This window comes from Cydia amplana, chromosome 8 (genome assembly GCF_948474715.1).
Source record: "Cydia amplana chromosome 8, ilCydAmpl1.1, whole genome shotgun sequence".
Taxonomy (NCBI): domain Eukaryota; kingdom Metazoa; phylum Arthropoda; class Insecta; order Lepidoptera; family Tortricidae; genus Cydia; species Cydia amplana.
Window position 1 is genome coordinate 5,161,308 of NC_086076.1, and position 22,158 is coordinate 5,183,465.

Genomic DNA, 22,158 nt, shown 5'->3' on the forward strand with positions numbered 1-22,158 from the left:
ATTTGAACAATAATGCCATTGACAGGAGATTACGACTTAGAGGAAAAACTCAAGCGGTTGAGAGATTTGTATTGTTTTTAGTGTTCTTTTAGTACCTATGGATTTTTCAACAACACGATTCCAGCAATGACTGAAACTTTGTGGTCCTCAAGTCCTAGATGTAAAATGTCACAAACATTTTACCACTTCTTTTCATCTGAAAATAAATGTCAAATAAAAGTCTAGTGAAATGAAGGAAATTACTTTCTCGAGAAATATTAAAAATGACATTTTAAGTAAAGAAACACTTAATCTTGAACATTAATAATTCTCTCATTCTCCCGCCATCAATAAGTCAAACCTTCGTTATATTTTTAAGAGCAAAGTCGTGTTCTTATACTTACCCACATCTCATTAAATTAATATTGCGACCCCATAATGTATAAGTTTGTTCACATTGCTGTCTTTATTTTTTATTCGAAAGTCGTTCTTACAATTAAATTTTCTCAAGTCTTTTGTTCTTGTCGAAGAATCAAGATATAAACTTTCTTGAACATAATTAATTTTATTCAATTTGGAATCATTTATACCAATCATGAATTGCCATGGCAGGGGGTATTAAACAAGTATAAAACGAAAAGTGAATATTACGTAGGTAGTAGTGTACTTGATTTGTGCCTATTTGGGATACACTTTGTAAAACAACGTCAACGTGGGATACACTTTTTGAAATCAAACAGAAAGATAACCTCTAGGTATGTGTGTCTTTTAATTACTCCAAAACATGTATCGCAATTCTCATTGTCTCTCAATTGACCAATGCCAACTAAACATCTCTAAAGATTTATATAATTTTAGCATTTAATATTGGATCGAGTCCTAATTGCTGTTGAGTCAAACAGGCCTAAGGGAGGTTGCTGGCCTCTAAGTCCTCTAACACGACGCCATCGGATTAAGAGCTCGCCCCGTCATCTGTCAAGCCTAAATCGTCTACATTAGGTCGCCGCCCGCATTGATACAGGCACTGGAAACCACACAAAAGGAACCATCAATTTCTTGCTTTAAATAGGATATTAACTAGAATATGTTTCATAGATGACCAGTTTGGATTTATAGTCTGTGACAGTATTTTGATAAATGCAAAACATATTGTACCTTCTTTAAAAAGTTTGTGGGAAATCTATTCACATGCGGGCTATATACTTAATATGCTTTAAAACTCACATTTAAATAGACGGGTCTATCGCGAAATTTATTTTATTACCTTTATTTACCGACGTTTCGACACAGGTTTCACGGGTCGTGGTCGCGGCTGACTGACTGGGTATGTTTTATTTGGCAAAATATTTTAAGTCAAATAATCATTAAAGTATTTGAGATGAACACATGGGGCATGCTCTTAAACAAGATGAATTTAGAATACATAATAATTTTATTATATTATTATCAATTTATCATTATTTGTAATATAACTTATCCCCTGCTACATAATACATAAATCCAATATGCCCCGTAATAATTTTTCTTATCATAAAAAACCGCACAATACATTATGCCGGCACTATATCCAGAGGCCAGCCCGGCTAGCACATGATTGGCCCGACAGTATCTCGCGGCGAGATAGACTACCCGTCCCTCTTTTATTAATGTAGGTAGTTAGCAAATGATGGGTAGTCTATCTCGCCGCGAGATACTGTCGCGCCAATCATATGCTCGGCCTACAGAGTTGAATCAGAGCGGGTCCCAACCGCCAACAAACCGCCGACAAAAAGCGAAGGTTCGCCGAAGGGACAATTAACTACTCCACCGCATTGCAGCATCTCGTGAAGTTCATCGTTCAGATATGTTGTTGAGGATTTGATTGTGTTTAAGGCTATAACCCTAACCCGTTCAGGCCTTGTACTAACAGCGACATGACATACGAGCGGGGCTGAAATATTCACGGCCTATACTAGAAAAAAAACTGTGCTCATTTTTCCTCGCCTCTTTGGCAGTTAAAATATACATTTTTGCCAGTACATTAGGGGGCCAATTTGAACGAAGGTCATGAAATTGCTATTTATGAAAAAAAAATTTAGATAAGCCACAACACATTATCACAAACCTATAAATAATTTTGACGCAGTGAATAGGCTTCTTGGTCTGCCTTTATCGACCACGCAACTGTGATCGCACTTTGTTATTTAATTGTAACGTGACTCAAACTCTATGTGTTTTTGTGGCAAAAAAATTGCATCTAATTCCTAATGACAATATCCATGTATTTTTCCTCAGGATCGGCAGTGGCCATGATCGGCGCAAACCTGCGTTTCGGGTCGGCCGGAGCGACCAACTCATCCATCCTCAACCACACGCGGCACTGCCCGCCGGGCGGCGCCGCCAGCGCGGCGGCATTGCTGGCGCTGTCGGGCCTGGGAATGTCTGCGAATCTAGCGCTGATGACGGTCATATTGAGCAAGAAGCAGTTGAGGAGGTCAGTATGCCTTTGTACCTATAATTCATCATCATCATCATATCAGCCCTTTATCGCCCGCAGAAGTGACCCGCAATCTTCCGGATGTCGTCCACCCAACGAGCCAACGGACGCCAGGTGCTTCTGTCATCCGAAAACGGCCACCATTCTGTTAACATTTTAGTCCACCGGCCATCACTCTGCCTAGCAGCATGTCCTGCCCAACTTCATTTTAGTTTGGTAATGACGCAACCCACGTCTTGCACCTTGGTGCGGCGACGGATCTCGACATTCCTTACTCGATCTTGAAGCTTGATACCGAGCATGGCGTTACCTATAATTAGTACCTAAGCGTAACCAACTAAACTTAAATTAATTAACAATTTGGATCTCTATTTAAGCATCATCCATGCTCCATGCTAGACCAGGCTGGGGTCGCCCAGGCTGAAGCTTCCGGCGCTTCGTTTTCTATGGAAAGCACCACGTGATCAGCGATCGGCCGTCATAGAAAATGACATGTCGGACGCCTCGGCGCGAGTCGGGCCCGATCTAGCATAGCGTAGCGTTGCGTGAGTCATCCTTTACTCGTTCATCTTCAACCACATTCGCCACTGCCCGCCGGGCGGCGCAACTAGCGCGGTAGCGCTCCGTACTCTATCCGGACTGGGGATGTCAGCAAATCTAGCGCTGATGATGGTTATATTGAGCAAGAAGCAATAATATTTGGTATCATTAATCACACAGCTGACACTTCACATCTGTTTAAACTAGGTACCTACTACCAAGTCATCTTTTTTCAAACTCACTTGAATTTTTCTGGAATCGATGGTTAACTATTTATGCTACATATTTTGATATTTTGACGTGATCAATACTCAAGTGTTTAAATTGTAAGGTTAACTAAAAAATAAAACGTATTTTAATTCATTCATATGACAGCTAAAATCAGTTTTTAATCAACTCAGCTGTAGCCATTCACACAAACCTTTTGTTTACCTTCTCCTTGGTATATAACCACAATATAAAGGCGGGTAAAGTCAAAGAGCCGATATGAAAGAAATAAACGACGCAAATTCAATGTAATCAGTTTTACTAATCAATCAACTGTATCTCAAGGGATGAGGGAACTTTGTTATGATCCTGCAATGATTTCAGGTGCGTTAAGGCGCCTTCACATTAAATGGGCATATCACATGCGGAGCTGCAAACCGTGAGTGCGAAAGCTTCATTTCTCGCCTAATCCTCTATTTTATCGGTCCGCCTCTATTTTTGTCGTTTGACGACAAAAGAAGGGCGCAAACTTTGCTATTACGGAACAAATTGTAATAGGTACCTACGCGGACTCGGTCCGCTCCATAAATGTAAACGAGCCTTTACACGGTTTCGCAGATAAAGTTATCGCTCAGATTATCCCAGAATATTGAAAACGGCAAGTTATAATAGGATCGGAGATGGATTTGAATTCTAAGTACTTTTAGGTATTGGGCTTATAATATACAAGGTCATCTTGAGATTAACTATTAAACATTTCTTGATATTTGTTGCTAGATTCATACTATGGCCCTAACTTGTTATCTATATTCTTCTTCTTACTCGTATTGTTCTTTTATTTCGAGGTTCTTCAAACAGTAGGTAAATAGGTTAGTATCTAGATTTACAGAACTCGGGGGTACCTAACGGGCACAATAAATTCGTAATTACTTAATTAGTTGCCTTTCCAATCATTTTTGGTCTTGTTTACATCGGTTTTAAAGACACCGTCATCACCAGTACCTAGTTCTTTTTCTAACGGTTATTAAAGAGGGACAGGTAGTCTATCGGCGAGATACTGTCGCGCCAATCATGTGCTAGCCCGGCAGCTCAGACTTATGTCGCTTAAACACGACCCCTATCATTAAAAATTGCATCAGCCCAAAAATAAAATAAAAATAAAAAAAGCGGCCAAGTGCGAGTCGGACTCGCCCATGAAGGGTTCCGTATTTAGGCGATTTATGACGTATAAAAAAAAAACTACTTACTAGATCTCGTTCAAACCAATTTTCGGTGGAAGTTTACATGGTAATGTACATCATATATTTTTTTTAGTTTTATCATTCTCTTATTTTAGAAGTTACAGGGGGGGGGGACACACATTTTACCACTTTGGAAGTGTCTCTCGCGCAAACTATTCAGTTTAGAAAAAAATGATATTAGAAACCTCAATATCATTTTTGAAGACCTATCCATAGATACCCCACACGTATGGGTTTGATGAAAAAAAAATTTTTGAGTTTCAGTTCGAAGTATGGGGAACCCCAAAAATTTATTGTTTTTTTTCTATTTTTGTGTGAAAATCTTAATGCGGTTCACAGAATACATCTACTTACCAAGTTTCAACAGTATAGTTCTTATAGTTTCGGAGAAAAGTGGCTGTGACATACGGACGGACAGACGGACAGACGGACAGACAGACAGACATGACGAATCTATAAGGGTTCCGTTTTTTGCCATTTGGCTACGGAACCCTAAAAACGTAAATAATTCAAATATTATGCTAAAGAAAAACAAAATCAACGCACTAAATTTTGAGCGTACCTATTACTGTTCGTACGAGTAAGCTTTTGAAAAATCGGCGCAATTAATATCACGAGGCGGCGGCTGCAATTTGCTCTGCCATATTTAACTAGGCCGGAGACGCATTGAGACCACCAACGCTGAAAAGTCATGATTGTTGAGGATTCAGCACTTTATTATCAGCACGTGTGTAATATGCTGGTTAAGTTCCATAGTTGACAGGCCCACTTGCACCATTCCACTAACCCGGGGTTAACCGGTTAAGCCTGGAGTTACCATGGTTACCAGTACAATTTGACACTAGGTTAACGGTTTAACCGCTTAACCCCCGGTTAAAGGGATGGTGCAAGTGGGCCTAACCTTTTAATTTCGCCATGACTTTCCGTCTGTCCGTCAGCGACTTACCTACATCAGTGATTGTGAGTTCTAGAAAGCTACAATTTGGTTGATTTACGGAAATCGACTATAAACACCCGATATGCTATATTGGCTGTAAGCTATTTGACAGTTTATACCTATAAATAATGATTTATTTATATCAAATAGTACCTGGTAACTTTAAAAAATTAGACCCACGAAAGTTCATAAAAACGTAATCGCGCAGGTAAATACAAACTTACTAGATATTATTAAACGTAGACTTGAATTTTTATTATTTCTGATCTGAGATACTTAACATTTAATCTGGGGACTCAGTGCAACTGCAACTTAATGAAGCACACCTTGACGTTTTACAGTATATCTCGCCAAATACGCTTCAGCAACAATAATATGGATTAGAAGTTCCCCCTAACTAGTTAGTTAGTAGTAGTAGTTAATTAAGTAGTTAATTAGTAGTTAGTAGGGCAAGCGAAAACAGGGCGGCCAATTCCTCAGGTACAAAGATGTGCTTAAGCGTCACATGAAAAAGTGTGGCGTAGAGCCCTCGCGATGGGAGCAGCAGGCAGCCGTGCGTACGGAATGGCGGGCTGCACTAAATGCCAAGATAACCGATTTTGAATCTCGGCGGCGCTTGGAGCTTGATGCCAAGCGTGATAAAATAAAAGCCAGACCACCTGCGGCAATACCCTATAATTATGTCAACGGTGTGCTCACATGCCCGCAATGTTCGCGAAGATTTACTAAAGAGATCGGCTACATCAGCCACTTGCGAGCGCACCAGCGACAGCAACGGAGTTGACAGCAGTCGCCGTGGCCGAAGCCGGCCGTGGAGTTATTATTAGTAGTAGTAGGGCCTAGTTTACCCTCTGGGTTGGAAGGTCAGATGGCAGTCGCTTTCGTAAAAACTAGCAGAGATGTACAAAATGGGTTTAAAAAAGCATTTAAATACAAAATGCAAAATACTCAGATTTACTATTTCAAATGCAAAATACCAAATAGTTTTGCGTTTTGTATTTCAAATGCTAAATGCAAAATAGGTATTTTCAAAATACTTTTTCAAAATAAAATACCTTTTGACCAAATCTCAGATATTTTTATTTATTTTAGGTAGGTATTTAATTTATCATGAGAAATAGAGACACAATGCCGAGCCGAACAAAAACGTCTAATAACATGGCACCTTATGCATGACATTTTGGTCATATTTATCAGTACGCGTATCAATGAATTCTGTTATGTTATTAATAATAATACTCAATAAGCCTGACATTGTGATAGTAGATCGATCGCAACGCCGGGCCGTGCTCGTTAACATCACCATCCCCCATGATGAGAATCTCGTGAAGGCCGAGAAGGACAAGTCCAGTAAGTACCTAGACTTGACTCACGAGATGTGGGATGTTGATTCGACGATCATTGTCCCGATAGTCGTTTCAGTGAACGGTCTAATAGCAAAGAGTCTCGAGTTCGACCAACATCTTGAGACTCTCGCTAGGTGGTTGGATCAAGGGTCAGATGCAGAAGGCGGTGATCTTGGACACGGCGCGGATAGTCCGCCGGTTCCTCTCTCTGCTGCCCTGACCACCGGTAGCTTGGGCCTTGCCCCGCTGCTGGCGGCACCCTAGGTTAGGTTTTTTTTATAATGTGTTTATAATATTTTTTACATTGTTTTTGTAAGTGTTTTTATATTTTAATTTTATATCCATATTGTAAAAGAAGCCTAACTTAAGACAAAAGATAAATAAAGATTATAATACTCACTTAAAATAATGTAAAAAACTAGACTAACTAAAAGAGAGCCAAGGGCCCATGGCTCCATTTTGCGAATTGTGTGGCCATTTATTTCGGTTGATTGTGCATCTAGTTCTTATTTTATTATTATTACACTTTTCTTTTATTAATAACAACTGGACTGGTTGGCTAGCAGGCGCCCGGTCAAATTCGGCAATACAAGCGTCATTCGTTCATTTCATTTTGTTTGACTGGTAATGTTGGCTAAACTTAATCACAAAAAAAAGTATTTCAAATAAAATACAAAATGGTTTTTACTAAAAGGCATTTAAATGCAAAATACAAAATAGGTATTTGGCATTTTGTATTTGCATTTTAAATAGAAGTATTTCAAATAAATCGCATCTCTGAAAACTAGTGCCCACGCCAATACTGGGATTAGTTGCCAACCGGCCCCTAGGCTCCCATGAGCCGTGGTAAAATGCCGGGACAACGCGAGGAAGAAGATAAAAATAAACCAGCTCTCGGCGAGTCGTATTTTAAATGCCTGTGTAGTTACAAAAACGAACATTGCCTTTACGCAAATAGAATTCGTAACGTAAAAGCCTAAAGCAAACAAAATGAACACTTACAAAACCGAGAGTAATATTAAGGCAGTACCATGAATCGTTTCAATGGAAGTTCTTCAGAAGCTTTCAATGAAGCGAAGGATTTAGGAATTCATAAGCCGCTTCCAAAGGGAATATATTTATTTTAAAACCTTTTAATCTTGGATTTTCCAGCATATTCAAAGTAGCATAAGAGACTTGATCAAAATTGGGACCGTTAATATACCCAAGCATTAAGTATATTGGCAGCGCGAGGCTTTAAATTAAAATGATAATATAACGATGTTATAGTCGATTTACTGCAATGTAAGGTAAACGTACCTACTAGTGCTCGATATGCTAATGCCCAATAGATGACACCCTGCTGTCACCTCTATTGACAATGGCTTAAGTTTCATGATGACATGGGACCGCGTCGACCACCAGTCCAGTACGTTTACCTTATAAATCTTATAATAAAATAAGTTGCGTAGATAATCTTAAAGTTTTGATTTCTTACCTAAATATCCCAGAACAAGCTCGGTCAAATTACCAATCATTTGATTATTCTTTGTCTTCCAAACACAATCTCTTTGGATAGGTATAACTACCTATGGTACCTATGTAAATCTACTAAGCCCTATTATGGTGTATAATTACTAGAATTAAAAATTTCAATAGTATAATACGAGGGGTGTTCAAAATATTCTCGGTATGAGAATGAAAACAAACAAGTACGAAAAGTTTGATATTTTTATTTTTCAATATACTCCCCCCCTATGTTCATACACTTAAAAGATCGATCAATTATTTTTTTTAATCCCTCGTAAAAATATTTTTTATCTTTCGTGTAAAAATGCTCCTCCACTGCCGCCTTCAATGCTTCATCGTCAGAAAATTTATTTCCACGCAGATCCTTTTTAAGATTGGGGAGCAAAAAGAAGTCGCTGGGGGCTAAGTCCGGACTATACGGTGGGTGAGTAACAGTTTTAAACCCACATTCAACAATAGCTGCCTTGGCAATATGAGCAGTATGGACGGGGGCGTTGTCATGCAGAAGCAGAATACCTTTGGTTAACTTTCCTCGCCTCTTTTCTTTAATTACATCCTTTAATTGACGTAGAATGTTAGCGTAGTACTGTCCTGTGATATTTACACCTTTTTCTTTATAATCGATTAGTAATACTCCTTCACAATCCCAAAATATCGTGGTCATGACCTTGCCAGCTGAAGGGATGACCTTGAACTTCTTGGGATGAGCTGAACCCTTAATGTGCCACTGCATGGACTCTTGTTTACTCTCTGGGTCATAATGATGAACCCAGGTTTCATCTCCAGTAACTATTCTTTGCAGCACCTCATCAGGATTTTCACCGCACAGGTCAATAAAATCGGAACAACAAGCTACACGCATGTCTTTTTGAAGTCGAGTCAGCATTCGCGGAACCCATCTTGCACTTACTTTTGACATATTAAGATGGTCATGTATAATATCATGTACGGTACCAATAGAGAGATTGGTTACTTGTGCTATAGATTTTACCTTCACTCGACCGTCTTCCAATATAAGTTTTTCCACTTTATCAATATTTTCTTGTGAAGTAGCTACTACAGGCCGGCCAGGTCTAGGGTCATCTTCAATACTCTCCCTTCCGCGTTTAAACTCGCTTGACCACTTTTGAATGGTAGATAAAGAAGGAGCAGACTCACGGTAAACACAATCCATTTCCTCTTTTATGGTTTTTTGATTTTTACCCTGTTTTGTCAAGAATTTTATCACGCATCGATGTTCTAATTTAGTTAACATTGTCAATTCGCACATGATGTTCATGTTTGTTCAGCAATTGCAGAAAAACAAAAGACTATCTCGGTTCGAATTATACTTTTTTTTAATGTCAATGAATAAACCTTAGCGGCCAGTAACGAAAGAAATTTTAGAAGAGGTCGTAAGATATCAATACCGAGAATATTTTGAACGCCCCTCGTAGTTCTGAAACATTTGAATACAGTCATGTTCATACCTAATTTTAAAAACGATTCCAAAATAAAGGGGCGGATAAAAATGGTAAAAAAGAAGTGCTTTCTAGAGTAATAATATTTTTTTATACCTACGTAATTCCACAATTGTGCAAAGGTTGGACTTCTTGTTTTTGTTGGATTCTGTAGTATACAGTTTTAGACGCGTCAGCGCGTTTTCTGTATATCTAAAGAAAACACAATATATTTTACTGTAACGAACACAAATCTTTCAAACGCGAGTCACTAAATGCCCTAACTTTTATTTCGAGGATATGGGCCGAAAGTGAATAAAAGAACGAGTAGGAAACAAATGACATAATATATTTCACTTAGGTTAGGTAGGGCAGGTAATTGTTCATAGAACATAATAATTTTTTTTTTAATCTATATATTTAAAAGAAGCCTTTATCAATGAAACATATCGGCTCCGTTTGGCTTCTATATTTCAGAATTTCAATAAGTGTAAACTAGACATCAAAAAACTGTAAACGAATTTCGCATTTTTAGACACGTCCGCCAATATTGATTTTAAAACCCCAATTTAAGTTACTACTTGAAATAGTTGCGCCCTCCTGTCTCGAGACCGAACATATTCCATTAGGAAGTGCTGTACATCCTCGACAGTATCGCAAATATCGCAGCTGGGCGACTCTGCTTTCCTCATCAGATGAGCAAACATATTTAATGCAATGTGACCGGACCGAAGCCTGTGAGCACGTACAATTTTCACCCGGTCTAAGTCATCCACTTCCCACCAGGGTATCCATTTTAGAATGGGTATTCATTCTATTATGCTGTGTGAACAATTGGAAATAAATAATATATACCTACGCTTATTTTAAATTAAATAGTCAGTAAACACGATACTTTACACAATATTTTTTGAAGTGAAAACTTCTTTAGCGGCGCTGGGCACTTTTTGGGGTGGGGAAAAAATGATAAACTCGAGACAGCGTAAGGCGATCACGTGACTGTAAGCCCCGTAAGGTGGCCACTCATAATTTAAATGGCATTTAAATCAATAAAGTAAAACTCAATGTTATTTGACATTTATGTTGCGGACTCCTTTTCAAGACTCTTTACCTATGTTCAAATAATTTGACGTTGTCATGGCAGTATGTAAATAAACATGTCAATTAAAAAGTGTGATCTTATTTGAGAATGATAATAATATATAATAAATAAATAGAATACCTCCGCTAAACGTATGTATCGTGTTACCGTGGCGTCGGTAACATAGTGAGGTGAGTTTTCACTTCTATCGGCACTCCCGCAGTGCAACCGTTGTTGCTTGTTTTTATCATTTATACGTACTTAGGTTACCTATTCGCGTACAACTTTCATTTTATCGACTTTTCTGGGCTATCAGTTCGATTTTAAGAAAATCATTTTGCCTTCAGGTTACAAGTTTTCACACATTGTAACGTTTTATCCACACTTACTCGTAAGACATCTGAAACAGCGTCGTATGTAGACTATATTAGAATCATTTCAGCTTACACTATGCATGAGTTAGAACACTTTAACTAGAATTCAAAGCTCGCTTCTATCCTGGCTTAGGATTGACACTTTCGCACTATTTATGTGTAAATGTCAATGGAAAGCCAGGCGTTTGCTTCGTAACGCAGAAAATGGGTAAAGTGACAAGGTTTTAACATTATATCTTCAGACTTTCTGTACTTAATATTTGTAAGCATGACATTATGCAAACAATCTCTACATAAGTACTTTTATATAACATATAACAATTAAATAGGTCTACAGTTTAACTAAAGTGATTGAAGAAGTATGGTAAAATATGATTACTAATTGAAGATTGTTATTGTTCAAAAATTCAAATTTTATGTTAGTAAATCATTGAGCAAGTACTTAACCAAGCGCCTGAGTTAAAACGTAGATATTTATGGTCCAGTATTATATTAGCAGTACATATTTTACTTTGTCAACATACTCTTAAGTATTTACCGCAAATTTTTAAAACCGTATTTTCTGAAAATAAACACTGAACACTTAACCTACTTAAATTTACTATGTTTACGATAAAACTGGTATTGTTTCTGTAGAACTGAATGCACGTAGCCCATAGGTACCTACTCTTTGCGCTGTCAGAGCTTTTGTTGTCAAGAACTTCCGTGTACGGGTGCATTGAATTAGGATTAAAGAGCTGGAATAGGGAGTTGATTAAACCGGGTACAATTTCACGTTTCATCTTGTTCCATAGTATGTTACGTCAACCTTTTATTACACCTTGATGTGATATTTTAAATGTTTGTTTTTACGTAAAATCAGCTTTCGGTACAGATCAGATAAAAAGGTTTGGAGTGATGAATTACTGCAAATTGTTTATAAATTGAATTGGCAATGTAATCCTTGAATTCTGTTCAAGTGACCATAGGCAAGATGAAGTTTAAATTGCCGCTTACCACCTCAACGTTTAGCATATTCTGTCAATATTCGCGCGTCTTCAATACATCAAGCACGACTTCACAATCTTCACATAAGCAGGCGTGTCTCACTCCGCGATTTCGTCGCTTTGCTACAGGTAGCTAAAAGTACATCCGTTCGGCCCCAATTTTGTGGAAAGCCATAAGCCGCGCGTGGCGCTGTCGCCACCTAGCGGCCATATCTGTGCTGATCGTAACAGACGCGTTTTGTTAGAGAGTAAGGTTTCTGTACTTAGTACTATTATTTATTCTGTGACATAAGTCATTATGTATTTCGTTTAAAAATCATCGGGTTGAAAGAGAACAAAAATCTTCACTTTTCACTTCTGCAAACAAAAATAAGCAGGTAACCTTAACGTTTACTTTTCTCTTAATGTCATTTTTCAAAACTTTAATCCTCCAGTTTTAAAGACAAAATAAAGCTATAAATTAGCTTAAAACCATCCGAACAATTAATTACATGGAGATAAACTAAATACATGGTAATTACAACCTAATACACTTGAAACAAGATTGTTTTTGATATTAACACATATTCAAATTGAATATGCCTTGAATGAAACGACATAAATCTATTCGTACAGCTCCAAGATCGGAAAACGCGATTGGTCACGATTCTATTCGGGAACGCTGAATTCAACTGTTTGAATTACTCCTAAGGCTCATATTGAAGCCCAGTGAGTCTAATGATGTTGAACGATATGCGCCTCTATTCTGATTGCCTTGATCTCGTCCCAATCTGTATTAAATCTATGCTTATACACCAAACATAAGCACGTTTTTAGGCAATAACGGGTTTGCAAAAATAGGTCTCCAAAAATAGGTTAGTTTTTGTATTATGTATTTGTCCTCACTTTTTCTTCCACAATCTGTTGGGTTATAATAGGCATCTATTTATTACATCTTTTAGTTCGTAAAGTTGTATCCATTTGGATGGAAACATACAACATATAATCCTATTTCTGCTGCTACGAATGTGTTACACCTACAAGAAAATGTAATGAAAATTGAACGCCTTGTTTACTTAGAGATTGGAACATAATGGCAGCTTAAATAAAAACTAAATTGAAGCAGACGTGCACAATCAGTGATTTTACCTCTGAATGCGTACTTAGATTAATTAGGTAGGTATTAAGTACCTTAGGGTAATTAGATATCGTTTCCAAGCATCTAAGCTACTAACTACTCTTCGGAATTAAAACCTGAATTTAAATATAGGTAGTAGTGTGACTACTTAAAAAAAAACAAATCAAAATATTCTCATAGATTAATTTGATTTGTACTCTTCGGAAATTAAGGCAACGATATCAAAAATTAAACTTTTAGCACGTTAGTTTCTAAATTAAATATGTTGGTGAAATCGTAGCCTAAAATTATCTAATAGCAATAGCTAATAAACAGGGGCCTCTTCCTAATAAAACTCTAGTAAAGCCAACAGCATATGCCGCCATCATATAAAATAACATATAATAAGTATAATAACCCATTATATAAAATAATATAAACATTTTATTAGCCTTCGACTTGGCCGACTTGACTTTCAAATGGACGCTCATAATTTCAGTACGATAAAGTTGATTAACAAACTTGCAAACTTTTTTAGTTTCATGCCAACTTTGTGCTATTAAGGCAGACCACGGAATAAAAGTTTAAGAACTCAAAGATAACATTTATCTTTCATTTTAACGGTCGACCACGAACGGCAGCGGTGAAAGATCTACGGACCTAAACTACCCCTTTGATTTTGAGTGCCACAAAAGAGTGGAAATATATATCTAAATAAAGAACCGCCCAAGTGCAAGTCAGACTCGCGTTCCAAGGGTTCCGTAAATTAAGTCCGACTCACGCTTGACTGCACATTTCTAATAGGTTTCCTGTCATCTATCGGTAAAGAACTATTTTGTGTATTTTTTTCAATATTTTAGACCCAGTAGTTTCGGAGATAAAGGGGGGAATGGTCGGACAGACAGAGTGAGAGGACACGAGTGATCCTTTAAGGGTTCCGATTTTTTCTTTTGACGAACGGTACCCTAATAAACATAATAAGGCTGACTGACTAAACTTATGACAACTTATGACCATAGGACACTTAAGAGCCAACAGGAGTGGTCATTTCTCCATACAAACGTACTCGACTGTTTCCTCCGTGCGTTTTGATGCTAGAGCAATGATTTTTTCAACACAGATTAAACTTGTCAATATCTATGTCGTAGGTACCGTTTTGTTATTTTTTTGATATTTTGGTTTTTTAAGGCGCTAGAGCCCTTCAAAAATGGCCAAAATGGCCTAATTGACTATGCCCCAATGAGAGGCGCAGTATTCAAAACTGATATCAATTAGCTAAAAAAGCAAAACGGTCCGACACAGATAATTTCATAATCATTTAGATTTCCAAATTTGGTTACGATTGGTTAAGTTTTGGAGGAGGAAACAGTCGAGTACGAAACCTCGATTTTTGAGATTTTTACGCAGGATTTTTCGCCTTGTCCTTATCGCACTAGTTTTAGGAGCCGCTTCCGTTAGCGAGACGGTTATATTTACCTAAAATATTTAAATCTCAGCTCCTGTTTCGTCTTAAGACGAAAGGGGACAGTCGCTTCTCCATACAAACGTACTTCCAATATTCTTCTCTGGATATTGTATGAAAAGGCGATTTCACTTTCGTCTTAAGATAAGGATGAACAACAAACTCTTTATTTCAAAATTATGACAAACCGGGCCTTTTTTTATTTGGTTAACAACTTTCTTTTTATTTGTAAATAAAAGGTTGATTCAGTATGCACACGATGGAGACAAAAACATAATTACACTTAATATTCGTAACGCGTAGCAATACTAACTAAGCCGTACATAAGAGGAATATTTTAGTGCTCTCGTAGAATACTGATTAGATAAGGGTCAGGTTTATTATTCGGTATAAACTGTTTTGAGCTAATATGATAATACAATAACAATATAGTCAAAGGTTTATGACAGGGTTATCAGCATTTGAGAGCGTTTTCTAAAAGAAATACCTATATTGAAAACCTGCTTCTTACAAATCTGAGCATTCTTGGGCTCATTCTACTCAGAATCATCAATGTTCCCATCCTGCCATTAAAAAGACATCCCAATATGTCCCTTCTTTTAAGTCACGTTTTAGTGTGATTTTTTTTTGTATGTAATGTGCGCGACGTAGTGGAAACTAAAATTTCTGTTCAAATTTCTGGGACATTTTTTTAGCATATGTATTGAATATGCTAATGATTCTCAGTTGAAAAAATCCAAAAAGATCAGTATTTGTTAGAATCAGGTCTTCAATTTTTTTTTGGAAAAGCTCTATATATCTGAGTCTTGCAGTGCACATTTTCAAAGCACTGCAAGACTCAGATATATTCACTCGGATCATTTCCACTTAGTCGCTTCCAATGAAACAATTAAGCCGTGGACACAGATACTATATTTATAAGTAAAGTACCAAACTTTAAAATTAAATTAAATTAAATTAAATTAAATTAAATTAAATTAAATTAAATTAAATTAAATTAAATTAAATTAAATTAAATTAAAATATTCCTTTATTTCAGGCCTGTGGCCCATAAAAAGTTGTTAGTAACAATGCCTTAGTGCAATTTTAGTGAACGCCTGACCTATTTTCTGGCGAAGACGGTGAAATCGAAGATTGACAACACAGAAGGTATCAGTTCGGGTGCTCGTTATTTTCGTCTTTTATCTCCAAAGGGCTACATTACAACAGAATTGGAACAGATTTTCAGTTTGCTCTTCTCAATCCAAATCCTTATCATTACTTGAATAAGAGGATATACCTCATATTTAAATACTAAGTCAGAAATTACATGTTTCACTTCATAACAACACCTTCAAATTGTGCGAAAAATTGCCCGTTTTAATGTATTTAATCTGTCTACGGCTCACACGGAAGTTATTAGATACCGTAAAATGGGGTGAGTAGGGTCAAAACTGACATTCAAACCTCGATAACATTTTATTTTTATATATGCAAACTGAATGGTGTATAATATAGTAAGTGTTCCGGACGTTTGTATTTTACTTTTTATTTTATTTAGGGTAGTTCCATTTCATAACTTTGACGATAAACAGAAAAACCCACCTCACCCCGTAGTCCCTCGTATTTGGGGTGAGTTGGGTTTTCATACAAAGGTGATTTTGGAAGATTGTTGGATCGTTTTTTTTTATTATGAGTATTACTATAGCTCCATTTTAAATTGGAATACATTATTTTTGTAGCAGTAGCCTTAAAAACCCATCTCACCCCCCTTTCAACCCTTCTCTCTCTCCATTCATAACCCAACTCTCCCCGCGAACCCTACTCACCCCATTTTACGGTACCTCACAATAAATTATTTATATTCTATTCTATTCTCATTGTCCAATGCCGTGGGGTTATTTGGAACTATAACAAGAACCATCGGTTTTCCTTAATAAACATAACTCAAAGGACAATAGGCATCTTCACATGCTTAAACATCATTATCATTAAGATTGAACGAGAAAACTATTCTCGTGCCCAAAGATCTTACAAAAACCATTTACCTAATGGTTATCTGAAACGCATTAGGGAACTTGTGCTGTGTAATCGTTAGGAAGAAAAAAATAATAGAACTAATCCTACTCTTATTCTACTAGTAAGTATTCGGTTTCTTAAAAACAATATGAAAATTTTGCAAACGTATGCCTACAAAGTTCGTGAAGCCTTGGTATTAAAGAATCTTCGACCATAAGAACAAGTGAAACGATTCTAACAAGAAACTAAAAAGACAAAACTAATAAAATGCTCAATGGGGACCATCGTGTCAAGGTAACTTAATATTTAGCACCGCAAGTGAAGCATCATAAGATCCTTAATAGCAAAAAACATTTTTCCCGGCACTTTCCTCGTCAATCACGAGGGACGATGATTGATGGATTGAGCGATAAAGTATTTCTTCTTTTAACCACTTTCGTGACGCAGTGATAGCAGGGATGACGGTAATTGGAGAGTCGTGGGCGGTTCGCAGGTTGGCAAGTTCCTCGAAAGTTGGTATAATTATTGGTGTTTTGATAGATTTTTCTGAATGAAAGTTGACACTCTTTATAAATTAAAGAGAACAATGAAATACCTATTGGTCTTTTTTCCGTACTACGAGTAAATTGTTTTGGGAAGTTTGTAGCAATATTACAACAAGCAATACACATGTAGGTATGATCAAAGTGTGTCAGTCATGGTATTTACACATTCATTCCAGGTATATGCACATACATATACAGTAAAACTCGAAAAAGAAAAGTAGGCGTGATAAGTATGGCTTTAAGAAGTCTAATATATATTGAGGAGATCATAGAAAATATATACATAGAGCAAATCGGTATAAACAACTAGTCTCGTATTTATTCAGTTTCAATGCATCGTCTTGCATCCCTTATCCTTATAACAACAAAATATTACAGAACCTATTTCTCAGAGATCTGTCAGCAAATTATACATGCAATTGTATTGTATATTATGTACTTGGTCAAATGCTATTTCCTGAGCTTGTGTGAGGAAATATGTTTCAGAAACTATTTTTTAAATGAAAGATTTCTATAACTCAAAAAAAGCTAAAAACTACCAAACTAAACTCTACCAACTTTTAAGAAACCACGGACTTTTACTCTTCACTAAACTAGCTTTTCAACGTTATACTCATACAATATCTACATTTCATAACCCTTGCGTTAAAAAAATGTGTTGTACATTCAGCCTTTTATATTTACGTGTATAAAATGCCTTCACATCTTTTCTCATTTCCCGTCCACTTAAATTCGCCTTAAACCTTCCTATTGTTATCGAAAAATGGAGGCCCATAACTCATGCCAACCGCCACGATGTAGGTATCTAAACTCACGGTTCATTTTTTGCGTCGATTGACGTATTTAACAGACCACTGAAGGTTAATTGTTCAAGCACTTAAACTAACCAAGTTCCCAACTGCTCTATTATTCCACGTACCTATTGAGGAATTAAGTACAACTTTGGATATATTTTATTGTTTAGATATGAACCTTAATGTGCTTATTGTAAGGCAGCTTTTCCTTGATTAAACAGAGAAGGAAAGTAGGTATTTGCTGAGATGCTATTAAGTACGCGTCGATAGGGTTCGATAGGGCTATTAATAACTAATTCAGAACTAGTGAAGTATTTCAATTATTTAGTAACAGTTATTAATAGCTACACAAATGCCTTAAAATATGTGTGTGAAGTTGGCATATGAAAGTCTAGCAGGACACGTTTTTATTGGAGTTTTATTAGCATGCACTTAGCTTTGAGTTCCTGATACTTTTTAGCAATAGTTTTGGCGTTTTTGCGATAAAAATAATAAAATATAAAATCTCTAAAATGGAGTCATTAAGCTGCTGGTGCTAATATTCTTTATTGGCACACCTCAGTAAAAAGATACAAAAGAGAAGAACATTGATTAATGTAGAGGCAGAAAATAGGCTTGCACAACAGGCTTAGATTTAGTTGTTACTAGCTACTTCTTCAGATACCAAAAATAAGCGGGCATTACGTTTATCAATATCAATATCAATACATGTAGGTATATTATAAAACAAAGTCCCCTGCCGCGTCTGTTTGTCTGTATGTTCGCGATAAACTCAAAAACTACTGTACGGATTTTCATGCGGTTTTCAGCTATTAACAGAGTGGTTCTTGAGGAAGGTTTTGGTGTATAATTTGTATAGGTTTTGTGTAAATTCGTTGAACTACCCGTGCGAAGCCGGGCGGGTCGCTAGTTTTTCTATATAATGTGGAATGAACTTACTCCCAAACCTAAATATACCCAACCAATCGCGAGGAAGAGGTGGTGGTCAGACATGCAAAAATGACCCGGGAAGGGAATTAAACATGTTGTTTCTTGTTGCAGGTGGTCACACGGGCTGCTGTTCCACCAGGCAGTAGTGGACTGCGCCCGCGCCGCCATTTTGCTGCCGCTCGGCATCGCCGTCTTCCGCTGCCAGCCAGTCTACAAGTGCTCGCTGGTCGAAACTGCGTTTCTACTGTTGGTATGTACGACAAAGATTGTTTACGATTTTCAAATTATTTAAATAGCGTGGAGCTGAATGGAGACAGGCTTTTCGTGTAGTGTGAAACAATTAAGATTAAAAAAGTTACTGATGTGAAAATAGTAATAACTAGACCACTATAAACCAATAGATTACGTACCATAATTACCTATTTTCATCCATCTACATATATATAGTTTAAAAGATTCGTGGAATTAAAAATATCACATAGAAAATACGCCGAAAAGATAACCTGTTCTACCCAGCGCGTAGCCTGGTATTTATTTATGATATATTTAAAGGTTTATAATAACTTAAACACGAACAGACACTAACATGAGAGTAGGTGAATACAAACACGCATTTAAAACTAAAATCCCATTAATCCCATAGCTTGAAACACGCTTAGGTAATATTTTCCAATCGACGATATAAATCCCTGAAAAATATTCATAGCCACAAACCAAGGCACTAATTCCTTTTTGGAGCGTTTGAAACTAATCCCTCCATCAATCGATCGTTCGCATCGAGTTTTCCCGGTTTTGAAATTCGGTGAACAGTTTTGCGAAATCTCAATATAAATAAAAATATCCATAGGTAGATAGGTATTAGGTAGACCTACCTAAATAAACATAGCTCATTTATTGTATAGGTTAGGCTGAGTAAGTTTTTTATTTTAGGTATTTAGTTGATAAGTTTAAATATAAATATACGTGAGGCGGTTCTTTTTTATTGTCATTTGTATCATAGGTACTATAAAAAACTAGTCCTTGAGGGTTATAATCGCCCAAATCAAAAAATAAAACTAAATGTTGGTGGTTTTTTCGATTTTTGAAAAAGTTGCGTTTGGCGCTTCCTAAAGAAACAATTATTCTACCGCTGCAATTTCCACGCTGTAGTTATCGCCAATCAGACGTAAACGCTTATCAGAATCATATATGTATCTAACGAACAATTTAGAATTGTTTAAGGGATACTAAGTTGGTTGTGCCTCACAAAGCAGCAATTTCAATTTGGGATAAGAGAACCTTGTAGCAATTTGCAATCATCAATAATTCCGAGGTAACAAAAGTTCTTTGCGCCATCAAAATTAAGCGAGGAATTATTCCAAGCCTGGAGTTAAATGCTCTTAATGTGGCCACTTATAACTTCTTCACAAAAAAGCGAATTCAGCGTTTGTCTTTTGTCTTCGTCTTTAACTATTGTCCAACGTCATTCGTTTTGGGCTAAATCATGCGTAAAGTATAAACCTCATTCCATTTTATTGAGCTCGATTTCACCGTATTAAATTTTATTGTGCAAATCGTAATAGGCTACATGACTAATTTTCATTTATGGTATCAATCGATCGGGTTTGTTTTTAGGATCAAATGTCTATATGGGACCCATTGCATTAAAGTAACACAAAAGTCAGAAATTGTAGTCAAAGGCCGACAGTCGCACTTCACTCGCGAAACGCCCCATACAAAACGGCAAGGGAACGTGACGTCAAGGTCTCTGGGAGCCCATCTTGTAGTATGGACAAAACAAGAAAATTGCGTATTTGTCGGTGAAATGTATATAGTATATAGTATATGTATATAGTTGCTATACAATATTTTTTTGGATGAAATGTAAGGAATCGAATGGTACCCTTACATTTATCGTTTTTGGAAGTTATATAAAACTTAAATTTTGAAACTTTCAGGTCCTGTATTTTTGTAATTTTTCAATATTTTATTTTAATATCCACATTATTGTGATAAATTGCTCGTTTGCTATCTATTTTACTAGATTTTGTTATAAAATTCAACATGTGTCATCATCCCTATTATAACATTGTGCTACCATACTTACCTAGATTATTATGTACTAATTTATTATTACATTATACAACAATATGAATTTAAAATGGTATAAATTCATCAGAGTGTGATTAACCTTCATCGATCAGGATTTCTTTTGGTCGGTTTTTACTTTTTTTTTTTACAGGTGTTGTATAAATAAAGCAACTGTTTTGCAGTTTTCGTGTCCTCTGTTTAATACAGTCCTTTGACAACTAAATAAAATATGCTGGGCGCACTGAGCTTTGGGTTTAATGAAAAAGTCGTTTAATTCTATGCGTAATTACTTTTTTCACTACATTTGTGTTGACTTAAATATGTATAATGTTTGTGAATGGTAGACCCCAGTAATTACAAAAGACCTAAGGACTCACGATAAAGCCCAAATAAAATTGCTTCGACACGATAAAATACTTGTATTTAATTAATGTGAGCATACTCATACTCATTCATTGATAATATTCTTAAAATATTGCATGTCAACATCAGAAAATACATATTAGGTACCTATCTATACACACCATATTTACACGAAATTTATCTCATATATATGTCGCAGTCGGATCGTATAATCCGCCGTATTACATTACGGCTAGCCGTTTAACAAAACAGGGGCGTTTTACAAAACAGGGGCGTTTTGAAATGCGGCGGTTCGACGATTAGCCGGATTGAATGCGGCTGAATGAAAATCCGCCGGAATGTATTCGGCGCCATACGTTCTTCCACACGGCTAGCCGTAATGTAATACAGCGAGTGATTAGCCGCCGCTTTGACAGTTTTAGTTCCCATTTTTAACACTCGTGGCGCTGCCTGACATAACAACAAACTATGAAAAACGCTGGGGTGTCCATCCCGCTTCGCGGGGCTCCTATTTCTGAGCGGTTTGCCCTTCGGGCATCTCAAGCTACCTAACGAACCTAACCTACCTACCTATTGATTTAGCGAGACGTCCGTGAAAACATTACACTTTGGGGAAAAAAGCGTAGGTAGGTAAGTAGGTTAGGTTCGTTAGGTAGCTTCAGATGCCCGAAGGGCAAACCGCCCAGAAATAGGAGCCCCGCTTGCGGGGCTCCGTCTATTTAAGTTGTGAAGGAAAAGTTTTGGAAAAGAAACACATGTAGTGCGGTGGGACCATGGTAAAAATA

General features: G+C 36.9%; 2 protein-coding genes across 5 annotated transcripts in view; one reads left to right on the forward strand and one right to left on the reverse strand.

Annotated features, from left to right (window-relative positions):
• LOC134650320 (proteasome-associated protein ECM29 homolog) overlaps window positions 1–22,158 on the reverse strand; it is a 295,370-nt gene that overhangs the window by 41,027 nt on the left and 232,185 nt on the right. The window lies entirely within an intron of this gene.
• LOC134650208 (uncharacterized) overlaps window positions 1–22,158 on the forward strand; it is a 58,594-nt gene that overhangs the window by 25,999 nt on the left and 10,437 nt on the right. For all 4 annotated transcript variants that reach the window (XM_063505147.1, XM_063505149.1, XM_063505148.1 and 1 more), the window contains 2 exons: window positions 2,254–2,452; window positions 19,052–19,190. In XM_063505147.1, the coding sequence (XP_063361217.1) occupies window positions 2,254–2,452; window positions 19,052–19,190 (338 nt within the window). The remainder of the gene's footprint in view (window positions 1–2,253; window positions 2,453–19,051; window positions 19,191–22,158) is intronic.